This window comes from Lutra lutra, chromosome 6 (assembly GCF_902655055.1).
Source record: "Lutra lutra chromosome 6, mLutLut1.2, whole genome shotgun sequence".
In the NCBI taxonomy this organism is placed as follows: Eukaryota; Metazoa; Chordata; class Mammalia; order Carnivora; family Mustelidae; genus Lutra; species Lutra lutra.
This window is the reverse complement of record NC_062283.1, coordinates 20,209,581-20,227,509: the sequence shown is the minus strand read 5'-3', so window position 1 is coordinate 20,227,509 and position 17,929 is coordinate 20,209,581. Positions and strand designations below refer to the sequence as shown.

Below are 17,929 nucleotides of genomic sequence, written 5' to 3'. Positions count from 1 at the left end.
AAATAAAATTTAAAAAAAAAATTCTACTAAGTTATTTAGATCTTTCCAAATATTTTCCCATGCTCTCCCGCTCTCTCACCTCTGCACCTACCTCTCTAAAGATCTTCGTTTTCCGGGAATATACCACATCCTGGTTATTCTCATTCCTATGGCTTAGGCAGATCTACAGTTGATTTTCCACTTTTGGCATTTTATTCCCTTGGAATTTGTAGAAGCAGAGCCATCTTTTCCCCTGATTACTTGTGTTCCCCTCAGCATCCTTGGCAAATGGCTCATTAAGCACCAGTCTTTGTTCTGTTATATTCCTCCAGATTACCACATAGCTGAGGAACTTCCTCATGCCCCATAAATTTCTGCTTATCTGTTACCTTGTTAGTGGGACTTACCTTCACTGCCTAATTTAAAATCACAGCTCTCCAACCTTCCCTCCCCCACACTCTCTATTCCCTTCTTTCTATTCTCCTTCATTCACAGCACTTGTTAATTTCTCACACAATATATACAGTTGGTTATGTGTCCTGTTTGTAAACATCTGGAGACCAGGGATCTTTGTGCCTTTGAGTCAATGTTACAGAAGAGTGCTCTCTCTGAGTAACTCAGAAAATATTTGTTGACTTTGTTGTATTGCAACAAGTGACATCTTTTCTCCACAAATTTATAACCTCAGTTTAGTTGAAGGCTTAATAGGAAATGAAAAAAAAAAGGTTGTGTTTATTGCATGCAAGCAAAGACTTAAGTGTTCTTTCACCTAGCAAGGGCTGAAGAAAAGAATTGGCTTTTTTGTGCTATCCTTTACCCCTGAAAGAAAATCCTCATGCAAAGAGGACACTACAGGAAAAAGAAATAGAAAATAAGGAAGACTTTCAAAGGAGTCCTGGCTCTCCAGCCCGGCTCCTCACTTAGAAGGAGGGCTTATATTCCCTCTCTGGCCTCCCAGGCATTCGTCCCATCTGGTTCTCTTTCTACACAATTCACAAACCTCCCTAGATCAGATTTCCTTGAAAAGAACCGATGGACAAAAGCATAGTCACCTGATCACTGTCTACAAAACCCGCCACTTAACCTCCATTTGTGTACTTGGCCTCTACCCTCCATTCTGTTAAGATTAGAAATGTTTATAGGCCCACAAAGGGCACCCACCATCTGTAGACTTTGTCCTATCTCCTGCTCAGAAATGTGTGATTCTAAGACTAGCTCTCTCTTCTCTACCTCATAATAAATTTCTATTTCTCCAATTCATTGTTCCCGTCAACATACAAACATACCCATCTTAAACAAAACTCCCTGTGGCCGCTATTCCCCTTCAGCAACAGCCTCATTTCTCTGCTTTCTGACTCAGTAAAACATCACTATCTCACCTTTCAATCTTCTCCTCCACCTTTCCAATTAGGCTTTTATTTTCACCGCTAAAACGTCTCCATCTTGCTAAACCCCAAAGTCTTCATCTGAGCCCTGCTGTCTTTCACACTTGTTTTTCTAGGCACAGTGACAAGCTTACTCTCCCAGTTTTCTTCCCGCTTCACGGGGCCCTCCTTCTCCTCTGCCTGCCCCCTAAATGTTGGAACAGATATACTGTGTAAGGCTGGAAAACTTATCAGCTCCCATTCTCTGAGAGGGCCTGGAAGACACTCCGTCTACCAAAGAAAGAGGGAATGCACAGGTGAGAAGGGCTCCAGCCTCACTGAGATGAGTGGTGTGCTGACCTCTGGAGCCCAACTGAGGGTTAGAGACGTTACTACAGAATGGGGCTGATTACAATGAGGATGAAAGGATGAAAATGAATGGAAGCCAGGTGGGACCCCTTAACCATCAGAAACAAGGTGGGCTCAGTAATCACCAGGAGCTGCAAAGTCTGAACAGGGGAAAAGAGTGGAGAACAGGCAGGAGGAGTAACCTGGAGAGAGACAGTGGTTACTAAGATCAATAATACTACCCAACTTAATGTTAACTTATACCATTAAAGAAATCAAGAAAGATCAAGAGGAGGCTGAGGGCAGTTGCCCAGTAAAGTCATGATCCCCTCCTCATCTGGGCATGAGCCAATTTTCAGTTCCAGAATCCAGTAACTGAAGAGAAGCCAGGGTGCTATGATGAGGAGCCCTGAAACACCACAATTCAATAGTGAATGCGCCATCTTTCTTTGAGGGGGCCTATTGATATTTGCTCACAGTAATCATGCACTGAGTAAGGGGAACACCCAGACCTTTGGAGGATTGTTGGACATACGGTCTGAACTGATGTTATATCCAGAACCAACACAGCCCCATTTTAGGGTAGAAGTATAAGGGAGCCAGGCAATAAATGGAGTCCCAGCCCGAGTCCAGCCAACAGTGGGTCCTTTAGGTTATCAGACCCACCCATTTTTGGTCCCTCAAAGTACAAATGGAATGGACATACTTAGTGGTTGAAAGAACGCTTACATTGGTTCCTAGCGGAGCCATCAAGAGTATTAGGATAGGTGTCTGGGTGGCTCAGTTGGTTAATTGTCCGACTCTTGGTTTCAGATCAACTCAAGCCCTGAGTCAAGCTCACGATCAGTGTGGAATCTGCTTGAGATTCCCTCTCCCTTGTCCGCTCCCCCATTCATGCATGCTCTCTCTCTCTCAAATAAATAAAATCTTAGAAAAAAAAAGAGTATAATGTGTAGGAGAAGCTAAGTGGAAGCTTCTCAAACTGACACTACCACTTCCCTTCCCAACAGAGATAGTAAATTAAAAGCACACCCAATCCCAGGGGAAGGGGAAGGTGTGTGCCACTCCCATAGTGGTGGTGGGCTCTGTCAAATTCCAATTTAATTTGCCAGCTGGCCCCTCCAAGAACTAGATGGATTGTGGCAGGTAACAGTGAAGTACCAAAAGTCACCAAGTAGCAGCCCCACCGCCTCATGCTTTAGCCCAGCAGCTGATCATAGTTTGTCCTACTAACCCTTCTCTTATATGTTCCCCAAGAACAAGATTGACCAGAATCCTGAGGAAATGGGGCCATAACCAGTGACTGACTGCAAATAGGCTGGAGGAGATTTGGGGGGGGGGGTGGCGTGTGATGGAAATATTCTAAAACTAGGTTGTGGTGTTTACTGCATGACCTTAAATTTACTTCGTACATCACTGAGTTTTACACTTAACAACAGAGAACTTTTACAGCATGTAAATCATCCTTCAATAAAAGGAAGAGTATATTTAAAGATTTTATTTATTTGTCAGTGAGAGAACACAAGCAGAGGGAGAAGTAGGCTCCTACCGAGCAAGGAGCCTGATACAGGACTTGATCCCCAGACCCTGGGATCATGACTTGAGCTGAAGGCAGATGCTTAACGGACTAAGCCAACCAGGCATCCCAGGAAGAGTATATTTGAAAAGACATATTTATTAATTGTAGTAATTCCTTGTACATTTATGCACTGTAGTTTTCATACTTACTTGTGAAATAATAGAGACTATATATACTGGTCTCTGCCCTGGTTCCTGTCAGAAAGCACCTGAAACTTTTGTATATTCCTTCGTTGGGCTCTGTGCTCAGACCAGATTCTCTCTCCCTCTGTCCCGCCCCACCCCCCTCAATAAATAAACAAATAAAATCTTTTAAAAAAACCTTTAAAATATATATATTCTAATTGTTCTTTGTGCAAGCTTGGCCTTGCTAAATACAAGAGTATATGTGTTTAGTTTCACAGCTTACCCCTGAGGTACCATCATGAATTTATACTGACTCCCAGAGTCCTTTGTAAGTATTTCAGAGTGGAGCTGCTAGTTTGACTTACACATGTCACTGGCTCCTACCCAGAGTTTTGTTTCTATAGGCAAATATCACTGTCTTTTAAAGATAGACATAATATACAAAATATTTACATTTTTGCAATAATATTAACACAGTCCTATAATTGTTCTTAACATAACGTCACAATGAACTCCTTTCTTACAAAGCTATTACGGGGAGGCTGGGTCTTGAAACTAGATCTTATGATTCTGTGGTGAGGGCTCTTTTTCCTGAAGCACACTGTCTTCCATGTGCTGTGGTTTAGAGAAGAGGGTGCTAAATACCATTAGAAAGTCTCAGATAAAATAGAGGAGAGGCGCCTGGCTGGTTCAGTCAGTGGAGCATGCGACTCTTGATCTTGGGGTTGTGAGTTCGAGCCCCACACTGGGTGTAGAGATTACTTAAAAATAAAACCTTTAATAAACAAACAAATAAATACACTGATTGCTTTCAGATAAGGATGAGGGTGATATTTAAATTAGGCATTGAAGGGTACAAATGTGTTAACTATGAGGAACTGGTTGGTGGGGGTGGGGAAGGGAGGAAGTTTTCGTTGAGTTAGGGCAGGGAAGGGCATTCCCAGAAAAGGTAACAAGATGGGAGAAGGCACACAAGTAGGATGGGGCCAGAGCATGTAAAGCAATAGATGTGGGATTACAAAGTAAGAATTTGAAACTGCGTCCTTAAAATATAATTCAGTAGATTATGGTACACACAAAACACACACACACACACACACACACACACACACACACACACATAAACTCCATGAAATATTATACAGTCTTTAAAATTGAGACTGGCATATTGAGACAGCCAATATAGAAGAACATTCATCCGGAAACACGATGAGTCGAGATGCCTGGTTGGCTAAAATCAGGTGCTTTGTAAACTGTCAATCATTTCTCAGAAGGTATAACAGGGCATGAAAAGAGCAACCACGACAGCGTTAGAGGACTGCAGGCAGGATGTTTTTCAGGTGAGAGCAAGAATTCAGTGACGAGTTACAAACTAAAGGTGGGAGAGAATCAAAACAATGGATGAGGCAAGTCCTGAAGAAGATGCAATGGGTCCAAATCACAGGAACAAGGAACTAGAGGGAAGGAGAACCAAGTGGAGAAAAACAGAACTTGTGAGGCAGAGAGGAAATTGTACCTCCTTGTCATATCCTGTGATGAGACCCAAAGCTGTGCTCTGTGAAGGCAGAGGCTGTGCCTATTTCAAAACTTCGCCTCCCCTTTTGAGCCTCCAACTGCAAGAAGACAGTGAAGCTTTCAGCCACGAGCTCCCACTTAACGACAGCACAGCCCCTGGCTGCCCTGAGCATGCCTATCCTGATCTCCTTTCTTCCATGCTCAGCAGAAGAGGTGTCCCTGTTTCTATGAGGTGCTGGTGAACTGAGTCTCTCTCTTTCCGCTCCTGAAACCTTGACTCATCAATTAACCCTGCTCTCCCCTTTATCTTTAGTCCCTTCCCTGGCCTCTGGATCCTTCTCAGCATATATGTAACGACTTCTTAAATATCTCCTAGATGTTTCACGGCAACCTCACACGCGTGCTATCTTTCCCTGCAAATCAGCTGTCCCTCTTGTGTTCTCTACTTCAGTTAGGACAACACAACCAGAACTCTGCTAGGCTTCCCAGGCTCCTCTGTCTTTTAGCTCTGCAGCTAACCAATTACCAAATCCTTTTCACTTTACCTTTGACATCGCCGGGCATCCATATATTCCTCTTGATTTTCACTGTCATGAGTTTAGTTTCTGGTATCAGTTTTCCTTGTCTGGAGCCCTGTAGCTGTCTCTCAACAGGTGCTCCCAGTTCTGGCATCATCCGTCACCACCCTACCCTTCACCCCACTTTTAGGGTGAACTTTCAAAAGGCATATCTGACCACATCACTCCTTGACTTAAAATCTTTCAGAGCTTCTCATAAGGATAAAGTTCACGTTTTTTGGCAAGGCATACAATGCTATTCATCATCATCTTCGTCTCCTGCCACGTGAAAACGTGGGTTTTATTTGTTATTATTTTTTAAAGATTTTATTTACTTGTCAGAGAGAGAGAAAGAACACACAGGGGGAGCGGCAGGCAGAGGAAGTGTTTTCGAGAAGCAGGCTCCCACTGAGTAGGGACCCTGATGCTTGGTTCCATCCCGGGACCCCGGGATCATGACCTGAGCCAAAGGCAGATGCTTAACCTACTGAGCCACCCAGGTGTCGCAGACATGGGTTTTAGACACGACTTGTGGTTCAGGGGATGTAACACAGTGTGCTCCGAGTGTGCCTCCGTGTTTTGAGTGTGCTGTGGCTTTCCTCTTGCATCTGTCTGGGGGCTATCCAGTCGCGATAGATCTGGCTCATGTGTCACCCTCTCTGGAAAATCTTCCTGAGTTTCCCATACATAGTCCTGAGCCATTTCATTTATGCTTCTAGAGCACCCTGGGCAGGTACGCCAGCACCCCACTCTAGAATAGAGTCTGTCTCCCTCAGTAGATGACGTAGTCCTTGAGTATCTTTGCCTGGTTATGCTGTGTCCTTGGCATCTAACACTGATGCTGTCACATCATTTATTGAAAGTCTCTAAATGTTTATTGAAAGAAGCACAGGCTTAGACTCTGTGTCCTTCAGTCAGGTACCAAAGGAGGTACATTCATGTTGAGACAACCTGTGGGTAAAAGATCATAAATGTCTAATAATGTACACTGCAAACGTAAAGCTTATGCATGCGCTCGTTTGCAGACGACCTATCTAATCCTTCCTTTCCAACTGCTTCATCATATTCGTGTGTGGATCCCAGAACTGCCTTAGCCATCCTTACGTTAATATTTGCCCTTCTCCTATCGTATTTTAATTTTTCTTAGAGGATCTCCTAAAACTACTACTAATAATGTGTCTTTTTAAAAAAGATTTTATTTATTTATTTGACAGGCAGAGATCACAAGTAGGCAGAGAGGCAGGCAGAGAGAGAGAGGGGGAAGCAGGCTCCCCGCTGAGCAGAGAGCCCAATGTGGGGCTCGATTCCTGGACCCCAGGATCATGACCCAAGCTGAAGGCAGAGGCTTTAACCCACTGAGCCACCCAGATGCCCCCAATAATGTATCTTTTTAAAACTTGAATCACTTCCAAAACTTTCAGAGCTTAATGTTCTGAAACACACCACTGTCTCAGTTGAGATGGGCTATGCATGTCTCATCATTCATCTTAAAAGGTGTTGCAATTTGCTGAATTTTGCGAAGTTCACATTTAAGTTTTGTCTTACAGAATTCCTCAGCAAAATGACAATAATAATAATAATAGCTTTTATTTATTCAGTACATCCTTTAAGGCCAGATATATATTCTCTGTATATTTTCCTCTTGTACTTACCTGAGTAATTTAAGTGCAAAACTAATTTCAGCAAGCTAAAATCATCTCTTCCCTTCCAATAGTTGATTCAACAGCTACCTCGCCATCCTGGCTTTAAGATTTATCAAAAAAATAATATGCATGTATGTATATTTGTTTTTCTGATACATCTCAATCTCACAAAATCAGTTGCCGCTGGTTCCTTTGTTTAAATTCAGAACTAATTCCTGAAAACTGTGCTAAAGTAGAATTATGAGGATTACATCTTAGACCAGTCCTCTCCTTTCATCTGGGTTTTAATTCCAGAGGATTTCAGAATTAGTGTCTTAAAATTTGGTTGGTAGTAGGAAGAGCCTGCCTGCTTAGAGAGAAAAAGGATCTCCTCCAGGGGGAAACAAACAGTTGAAATGAGATAAATTACTATTTTTATGTGTCATCCAAGAATTGATAATATGGAAGTGCTATTCTGTGTGAATGAAAATAGACATTTGGAAAAGAAGCCACTGCATTCCCCTGTTTATGCTAAAGTAGAATATGTTTCATTGTTCATGAGAATAAATTAGAAGAAAAGTAATCACATTTTTTGGAATGTAAAGTTTTATCATTTATGTAGATTTTAATGTATTATTTATATGATGGACCTGGGTTCTATACTTCTATACTCTGTTCCTGGATTGGTTGACAAAAATGATTAATGTTTAATCTTCAGTCCTGTTTAATCTAAATAATTTATATTTTCTTCTAAAACAACTGGCATCTAAAAGTGAAAGGAAAAAATATATCTTTAATTTTTAGGAAACACAGGCATTCAGTGATAGAACAGCTGATTCTTGATTCCATGTGGAATTCTTGATTACACATACAATTCTTTTTTTTTTTTTTTTAAGATTTTATTTATTTGTCAGAGAGAGAGGGAGAGAGAGCGAGCACAGGCAGACAGAGTGGCAGGCAGAGGCAGAGGGAGAAGCAGGCTCCCCGCCGAGCAAGGAGCCCGACGCGGGACTCGATTCCAGGACGCTGGGATCATGACCTGAGCCGAAGGCAGCTGCTTAACCAACCGAGCCACCCAGGCGTCCCTACACATACAATTCTTATTCCATAAACAGCTAATTCTTAAACACATGGAAAAGGGGTACTATAGATAGATGAACAGATGAACAGATGAAAACCTACAGATAGATGAACTTCTCGGATAATACCAATACTATATTTTAATAAGGATTTTTGTTTGTTTCAACCTTTTTTCCATTAAGGAACATGACAAGGAACAAGGATGGTTGAATTTCCTCTTCCTTGGTTTGGCTGCCAGTTGGCAGAATGAAGACAAAAGAACAGAAGCAAACATCTAAGTAATTCATGGAGTGACTCATCAGTACAGTATAACGAAGAGTTGGTAGTGTTAAGGTATTCTCATAACTCAACTATTAGAACAGCTGGGGCTCAGTGGGGCATATAGAGACATGCCCTTTGACTGTACCCTCTTCCACAAAGCTATGCCAGATATAAACCATGGGTTTTCATGAATACATACGCTCGGCCCAGGGTGGGACATGGGCAACAGTGGCTGTATCTTCTATTAAGAATTACTCCAGCACCGGTAGCATTGGTAATGGGTTCTGAGTCTCCCTCCTATTTCATACCTATTCTGGGGTAGGTGCTTGGGAATACCAAAATGAATACGAGATAATCCCTGCACTCAAAGGGTTCCTGTCAAGCTGAGCTTGAGCTGGCAGATAAGTTTGTAAGGTGGGAACTAAAGTAAGGGGACACAAGGAACTGAGAGAGAGCATTCTTGGCAGGGGAAGCTGTATAGGCAATATCAGGAAGGCATGAAAATAACATAGCATGTTTGGAAAGGGGCAAGTGGTTTGATATGGTTGGGTGTATGACGGTGAGAAGGTGAGAACGAAGCAGTGAATGAGAAGACTGGATAGGAAGGCAAGGGCCAGGTCATAGAGGATCTCATGTGCTGTATTAGGGAGCTCAAACTGATCCGGAAAACAGGGAACCATCGAAAAGTTTTATATAGGGAAGGGGCTTCATCTTATTTGCTTCTGAAAGATCGAGGTCTGCTCGGTGGAGGATGGAAGAAGGAAGGGGCACCCAGTTGGAGGCAGAAACACCAAGTAGATGATTGTCATCCGCCAGATAAGAAATGATGAGGGCCCGACATGAAGCAGTAGCTGTAGGGATGATGTGAAGACACCGATACAAGGAAAATTTCAGAGGGAGGGCTTCCCAGTTAGAGGACGTATGATGATCAGAGGCCGAAGAGGCCTCATCTGAGGGCAGAAAGGAAAGCTAAGCTGAACAGTCCTGAAATTTAATCTTGTGCTACTGTCAAATTACATGGAGATACAACATTCTTTATAGCAATCATCAATGTGACTTACCGTGGTCAAGGACTTTGGGTGATTTTCTAATCTTCTGGGCCTGTAGGAGACAGAAGGAGAAAAAAAAAAAAAACCAGGTGGTGGCAAGGAGGGCTTAAACAGTGAACCTAATGAACAAGGACCCCATTATTTGATAAATTCGTGCCCTCACTTTCAAGGAGAAATTGCCACTTAGGATAGAACTATCAGACCCTAAAAGATGAAGCTTTTCAGTGTATGTCATATACAGATCAGTCTCATTGCAATTGAATAAACGTACTGAGCCACGGTCTTGCTATGTTTTAACATTCTCATGGATTTCTTTAGGATAAGATTATGGCTCCTTGAAAGTGATGAAGAACTAGAGGCAAAAAAAAAAAAATCTGAAATTATTAACATGCTGGGATTGCTCTTATCTCCCTATTTCCCAGTCTTCCACTCCTGAACACAATCAGCACCAGGAGCACTATAATTCTGAGACGGTGCGGAAGTAGTCTAAAGCGCGTTCCCATGGTTGAATTTACTGAGGCCCGTGGGAAGCTTCAAGGATGGTGGCTGAAGGCTCCTGTAAGTCTCCAGTTTTCTAGGAAACAGCCTTGATCAGCTGGAAAGGGCCTTGCGAGGTCTTCGGCTCAGCTGCCTCCCCAACCCCCACCCCTGGGCTTCAAGGCCGGTATAATCTATACAAAAGGGCCTCAAACACTTTATAATTGACTAAGTATCAGTGAACAACTATCTGAACTAGTGAAATGTGTGAATTTATATATTAATTTTCTTATTTTAAAAGATTCCGGGGGAAAAAAAATTCCACACTTTCTGTCAGCAACTCAGAGAAGACTCATACTCAGTTTAAATCAGGAATTACTGAGCATCTGTAATATGCCAGGCATCAGATCATGTTCTTTCATATTAGGGAAAAAAACCCTCATAGTTAACCTATCACTTTGCAAACACTAGTATAAATCTGCTAAGGGATTTTAATTTTCAAAACGTAGTTGTATTGCAAATAGTATGCTGAACGTTCATGACTTGCGACGAAGTCCAAATGTGACTTTAATGTCTGCCTCCCGTTTCTACTTTAGACTTTCTGCACTCAGGGGAGATTTTCCTTTGCCGTCGGCTGAATGTGCAGCAGGCCCAGTGAGGTTTTGCTTACTCTGAGATAAGGTCAGTCTTCCCCGTGAGGCAGGCACACAGTCTCAATTTGGTAAGCAGAATGTCCAAGACTTAAATGTGAATCCTTTAATCGTCATTCAAAAGTAGGATTTCTCATCCCCTCCTCTAAGCTAAGCCTTGTAGTTGGTGGACACCATCTGCTACTGGAGGTCAACTTCTGCTCTCTCTAGGTTTTCGACCTTGTCCATTTGCAGGAGGAGGGAGAAGAAGCAAGGTGATAGGACATTTTTACTTGGCTTGGTGGCTTCAGAGTCCCTGGGCCTGGAAAGTAGCTAAGCTGAGTCTTTCTCTGTGCAGCTAGCCAGGGCAAAGGACCTCTGTCCTACAGTTGCCCTTGACTGAGGCTGATGCATCTCTCCTCTATTGGTCACTTGATACTCCTTCATCAGCTCGTAAGAATTTGGTATTCCCTTCCTGCCTCTTGCTGCTGGTGTCCTTCCAGGTGGCTTTGGGCAGAGCCCAAGATAACTCAACTCCCTCCTGCTTGGTTCTTAACAAACTATCACACACATCTTCTGTCCTGGGGACAAGCTCAGAGAGAACAGGCCACCTCACACAGCCCCTCTGGGGGGTTGCCACGGTTTGCTTTAGTTTTCTCAGGTAGGGTGCATCACTGATTCCCTGTTCCCCAAATTTTAGGAAATGCAGATCAAAGCTCTCCAGGTGATCTTCTGGAAACCCCCTCACCAGGCTTTCAATAAAAGAGGTAGAATTATTTGGGGGCGATGGGAGTCCACAACATGACGGATTCAAAGAAATTTCTTCTCTAGTCTTCCCTACTCTCCACACTTTTTATATATGGGATCTGGCCAAAAGATACGAGTCATGAAACAGGTTATTTGAAATTTCCTTCAGAAACCCTACACACGGGGAAAACTCACTCTCACTTTAAGAACTGATGACTGGGGGCTCCTGGATGACTCAGTTGGTTAAGCAACTGCCTTTGGCTCAGGTCATGATCCTGGAGTCCCAAGATCGAGTCCCGCATCAGGCTCCCTGCTCAAAAGGGAGTCTGCTTCTCCCTCTGACCCTCTACTTCTCCTGTGCACATGCTCTCTCTCTCTCAAATAAATAAAATATTAAAAAAAAACTTGTGACTATTTTATTAACACCTCAAGGACTAGGCCAGGAAGAATCCCATTTTAATATCCTACTATGGTCTTAGTCAACCCCATACGGTTTGTGCATATCCCTTGCAGCATCAAATCCACAGAAATAATGGGTGGAAAGTTTAACATTAGTATAAGAAAGTCTGGTCATAAAATACAAATGTAAGCTGTTTTGCTGTAGATGAAATCTTAGCTCATAATCTTTATGGTATCTTCCTTAGAGGAGATTGTAAGTTCCATGAGGGTAGGTATTCTGACTTTCCAATTCAAGTCCTACCAAAAACATTTATCAAGCAACTATTTTATGCTAGGTAAAATACCAAGAACTTGCATATAGTTTATCTTAAGTTAAGAGAAGGAAAAAAGGTTTTTTTTGATGTATTATCTATATACTTATGTTTTCTTATTTTTATTTTTAAAGACTTTTTTTATTTATTTGACAGACCGAGATCACAAGTAGGCAGAGAGGCAGGCAGGGAGAGAAAGAGGAGGAAGCAGGATCCCCACAGAGCAGAGAGCCCAATGTGGGGCTTGATCTCAGGACCCTGGGATCGTGACCCGAGTCAAAGGGAGAGGCTTTAACCACTGAGCCACCCAGGTGCCCCTATACTTAAGTTTTAAAGTTAAAAACATTGTTATTTAGAAAAAAAAGAGAGAAAAACTTACCGTGGTTTTCTTGCTTTCTCTCTGGGCCTCCTAATTAAATCTTCCAAATGTTTATTTCTCTCTTCTAAACTGAAGGGAGGAACAATTGAATTTTATGACTAAAATTGACTTTTCCAAAGTAATATTTTGTTGGACGCACTGGAGGATTTGAGATGAATATAAATGGTGAATCTAGCTTTTTGGCAAAGTCTTTCATCCATCTACTTCAGTATACGACAATTTGGAATTCTTTCCTAGCAACTCCAATGATTTAATCAGTCTCTCCCTTTAGGGGTTCCAGTAGTGAGGAGGTAAATCCATGAAGTGACAGTTTGATGTCCTATTCATTTATACACACTGTGGGTAGAGAACTGATCCCTGCCAACATAATCCTGGGGGTAACATGTTAAAAGCACAGCCCCTGAACTGTGAACTGCTTGAACGTGGGGAAATACGTAATAGTGTCATAGGAAGGATCACAGCACTCGGAGGCCTGTCGGAGATTTACTTGTGTTCTACTTTAATGGCTTCCAATAAGAGCGATACTAGCAGGTTCCCTTCTTGCCTCTAGGAGGGCAAATTAATTAAAATAGTCCCTTCCCAAACTCGCTTTCCCAGCCAGGGACAGTTTTTCACTTTCCTGCGGCTGCTGAACAGATTACTACAACCTTGGTGGCTTGGAACAAGGCACATTTATTCGGGAGGTCAGAAGTCTGAAATCAGATGCACTGGGCTAAAATCAGGGTGTCAGCAAGGACGTGCTCCCTCCAGAGGCTCCGAAGCAGTATTCTTGTCTCGCCTTGCCCATCATGTCTGGCTGCAGTCCTGATTCTGTGGTTCCCGGCTCGTCAGCACATCGCCTTTTCTGCCTGCCTGCTTGCTAGTTCGGTCATACTGCCTTCCTCCCTCATCAAATTTCTCTCTGCCCCCCTCTTATAACAACAATTGTGACTGTCTTTAGGGCTCCCCTGGATAATCCAGGATAATCTTGTCATCTCAAGATCCATCATTTAATCACATCTGCAAAGTCCCTTTTGCCAGATAAGGGCACATTCACAAGTTCCAGGGAATGTGGCTGTCTTTGGGAAGCCATTACTCAGCCTACCACAGAGATAGGAAATTCTCTTGCGGAAGTCATAATCGCAAATGCAAATGCCTATGGAAGAGTCAGGCAAGTATGTGAAATGAGTGCAGCCAGCTAAGGGGGGATTGGGGCAACCCAGAGAGCGTATACCCCTATTGCAGAGGTCTCTTCTAGACAACAGGTTTGCGCAACAGAAAATTGATGAAGGCAAAAGGGCCTGAGGTGACCCCAACCCCTGAAATGAATACAGACAAACCTAGGAGGCAACTCACCTCGAAATATCCATAAGCCCTCACTAACCAATGGGCTACTTACAACCAAACACAGTTACCCAAAAAGGGAAAATTCCAAATGTCCCATACCTCGTTCCTTTTTCCTTTAAATACAGCTCCCACCCACTACCTCAATGCAGACAGGCTCTGCTTTGATGGCCTGCCTGTTGCTTCTCTGCAGTGTATTCAGTTGGATTTACTGAGTAAACTCCTGTCTCCTTTGTTCTGCCTCCAGTGAATTCCTTCACGGCCTGAGAGCCCCAGCTTCCGCCAGATCAGGTCACCCCACATTTGGGGGCTCCCATCTGATGGGGAGAGACACCACACCTATAATCCGCCAGAAGGACAAAGTTGCTACTTGCCTCTTGCCTGATGTTGCCTAGTGGGAATGTTACAGCAACGATGGCAGATCTTACTTTTAAAGAGGAGATGGAAATCGAAATTTTTACAGGAAATCTTCCTTTTTTTTTTTTTAAAGATTATTTATTTATTTATTTGACAGTGAGCGAGCGAGCGAGCGAGAGATCATGAGTAGGCAGAGAGGCAGGCAGAAAGAAAGGGGGAAGCAGGCTCCCTGATGCGGGGCTTGACCCCCAGGACCCCGGGATCATGACCTGAGCCGAAGGCAGAGGCTTAACCCACTGAGCCACCCAGACGCCCTGGAAATCTTCCTTTTTAAGTATTGGCAGTATTTCAAAAATAAGCATTATATGGGCAAAACAAAGCATATGTCTCAGGATAAGACATGCACAGTGGCGTTTTGAAGCCTCTGCATTACTGTCCAGAGATACCAGGCTTTTGTTTTCCAAGGTTAGAGAGGAGACATTGTCCAATCCAGGAGGAGATGACAATCTTAAATAGGCCCTCTGTTTCCAAACAGCTTGAATCTATCATTTTGTCCTTCTTTCTCAGAGTTCTTTTGATCATTCTATGGTCCTTTGAATTTCCATATGAATTTCAGAATCAGCTCATCAATTTCTATTTTGAAAGCCTGCTGAATTTTTATTGAGATTCCATTGAATCTGTAGATCAGCATGAGGGGAAACGAAGGCTTCACAAGAATGATTCTGAAGAGCCATGAAAAGGCATATCTCTTCATTTAGCTCAGTCTTCTTTATCCTCTCTCTACAGTGTTTTATACTTTGTATAGTCTTTCACATTTTTTGTCAAATTTATCCCTGTGTAATTCATATTTTCAGTGCTTTTAGAAATATTTTTATTTTTTAATTTAGATTTCTGATTGCCCATTGCTAGTATATAGAAATACTATTGATCTCATGTTCTGCAACTTTGTTAATCTCTTAATAGTCTTTTTTGTAGGGGCGCCTGGGTGGCTCAGTGGGTTAAGCCTCTGCCTTCGGCTCAGGTCATGATCTCAGGGTTCAGCAGGGAACCTGCTTCCCTCTCTCTCTGCCTGCCTCTCTGCCTACTGGTGACCTCTCTGTCAAATAAATAATAAAAATAAATAAAAAATTAAAAAATAGTCTTTTTTGTAGATTTCATCAGATTTTTTACACAGATGATCAGGTCATTTAAAAAACAAATTCATGAGGGTTTTGGAGGGGCGGGAGGTGAAAGGTTGGGTGAGCCTGGTGGTGGGTATTATGGAGGGCACGCATTGCATGGAGTACTGGGTGTGGTGCATAAACAATGAATTCTGGAACACTAAAAAGAAATTAAAAATAAACAAACAAAAATTAAAAAAAAACACACCACAAATTCATGGGCGCCTGTGTGGCTCAGTCACTAAGTGTCTGCCTTCAGCTCAGGCCATGATCCCAAGGGTCCTGCGATCGAGCCCTGCATCTGGCTCCCTGCTCTACAGGAAGCCTTCTTCTCCCTCTCCCACTCTCCCTGCTTGTGTTCCCTCTCTCGCCATCTCTCTCTCTCTATCAAATAAATAAATAAATTCTAAAAAAAATTCATACTTGTTCATTTTTAACTTGAATGCCTTTTATTTCCTTCTGGTTGCATTGGGCAGAACTTCCAAGTACAATATGAATAGAAATCATTTCTGATCTTGAAAAAGTATTCAGTCTCTCATCCTCAAGTAGGACTTTAATAGTATTTTTTCTATGGACGCTCTTCATCATACTGAATGAGTTCCCTTCTGTTCCTAGTTTGTTTGGTGTTTGTATCAGAAGTGGCTCTTGTGAAATGTTTTTTCTGTCCAATGATCACATGTTTTTTCCTTTTTAATTTTTCGTATGTTGTCCTATGTTAACAGGATTACTTCACATAGAGCTGACCCCCCCCCCATTTTTTTCCCATATAAGGTAGTGTTCACAGGTTTCGGGGATTAGGATGTTATTATCTTGTAGGGAGCCATTTTTCCTCTGCCGTGATTACTGTTCTGCCATTTACTTTTTTTTTTTTTCAGCGTAACAGTATTCCTTATTTTTGCACCACACCCAGTGCTCCATGCAATCCGTGCCCTCTCTAATACCCACCACCTGGTTCCCCCAACCTCCCAGCCCCCGCCGCTTCAAACCCCTCAGATTGTTTTTCAGAGTCCATAGTCTCTCATGGTTCACCTCCCCTTCCAATTTCCCTCAACTCCCTTCTCCTCTCTAACTCCCCTTGTCCTCCATGCTATTTGTTATGCTCCACAAATAAGTGAAACCAAACGATAATTGACTCTCTCTGCTTGATTTATTTCACTCAGCATAATCTCTTCCAGTCCCGTCCTGCCATTTACTTTTACCTCTTCTTTTTCTCATGCCAACCTTTTTTCATTAAAAAAAGAAAAAAGAAGACAAAGAAATACAATGGAATTGTGATTATAGAGCAGTGTCAATGCTCTTTTAATATGTTACATATTTAAATGTGGCTATTTTGTTGGGGTTACAAGTCTTAAAGGTTAACAATTGTCCACTTTATTCTCTGTGATCAAGATATATAAACCACGGATTTTTAAAAAGATTTTATGTATTTATTTACTTGGAGGGGAGGGGCAGTGGGAGAGGGAGAGAGAGAATCTCAACCAGACTCTCTGCTGAGCACGGAACCTGACTCAGGGCTCGATAACATCACCCTGAGATCATGACCTGAGCTGAAACCAAGAGTCAGATGCCTAACTGACTGAGCCACCCATGGGTTTTTAACTGGGTGATGGGCATTTAAAAAAACTATGGATTTTTAAACGCATGTTCAAGCCAGGAAAATATTATTGATCACCCTGTGTTTAGACTATAATGGAATTAGGAAGAAAGGTTATGGATTTACACTCTGGAATTTTCTGTGACTTCTGATTTGGTTTTGCACAAAAAAAAAAAAAAAAGGGACTTCACATGACTAGAAACCACAGTGCTGTGAAAGGGCAGGAACTATTATCCTTGAATGCAGTGTTGTCTTTAAGAGACATGCATGGCCTTGGAAGTATGCTTCAAGGATGCAGTAGGTACTCTGGATGATAAATAGTGAATACATTAACGTAAAGGACACTGACAAATGCCCTCAAAGCCTATAGACTACAATGGTCCACGATGGACCACGATGGACAGACAATAAAAATGGAAGATCGCCTAGAATAACAAGGTAGCATGGCTGGAGAACATGGGAGGCCAGGATAAGAAATGAACAGAGACTTTTTTTTTAATAACCCTCTAACCATTATTCCATGGGTATTGTACTGTGCCCCACTTACTTATTCTTTAATCTTCCAATAAGGACTAAAGTTTCTTCCCAAAGTTCATGCATATTTTTTGGTAGGGAACTTTTGTTTGCTATTATATAGAAAGTTTTAAAAATTGGACTTATTTACAACGTGTTGCTCATTTACAGAAATTCAATTGACTTTGGAAGTTTTTCTTGTAATTGTCAATTTTGCTAAAGTCATTTATAAATATCGATAATTTATATGTAGATTGTTTTGGGCTTTCTTTGCAGGCAATAATATCGTTGGAAAATAATGAGTTTTGTTATTTTCATACCAACCTTTAGGATTTTTTTTCCTCTCTTCTTATAGCACTGGTGAGGACTGCTAGCATAACGCTAAATAAAATTGGCAACAACCATGGGTTTATTTATCTTGTTCCGGATTTTTAGATGAAGTACTTGGGAGTGTATCAACTGATTATTATAGTGGCTGTGGTTTTTTTTGGATGGAGGGATGGGAATGTAACTTTTTATCAAAAAGTAGAAGATTTCCTTTCTTGTATTTTTGTTATGAGT

At 42.1% G+C, this 17,929-nt stretch overlaps 1 protein-coding gene across 1 annotated transcript in view; it reads right to left on the bottom strand.

The window, feature by feature from the left end:
* Positions 1-7,878: 7,878 nt before the first annotated feature.
* The window catches only part of CAGE1 (cancer antigen 1), a 50,434-nt gene continuing 40,383 nt past the window's right edge, over positions 7,879-17,929 (bottom strand). The window contains exons 12-15 of the mRNA XM_047734777.1: positions 12,422-12,490; positions 9,492-9,531; positions 8,179-9,281; positions 7,879-7,965 (exon numbers count right to left, since the gene is read on the bottom strand). Coding sequence (XP_047590733.1) covers positions 9,138-9,281; positions 9,492-9,531; positions 12,422-12,490 — 253 coding nt within the window. The 3' untranslated portion in view covers positions 7,879-7,965; positions 8,179-9,137. The remainder of the gene's footprint in view (positions 7,966-8,178; positions 9,282-9,491; positions 9,532-12,421; positions 12,491-17,929) is intronic.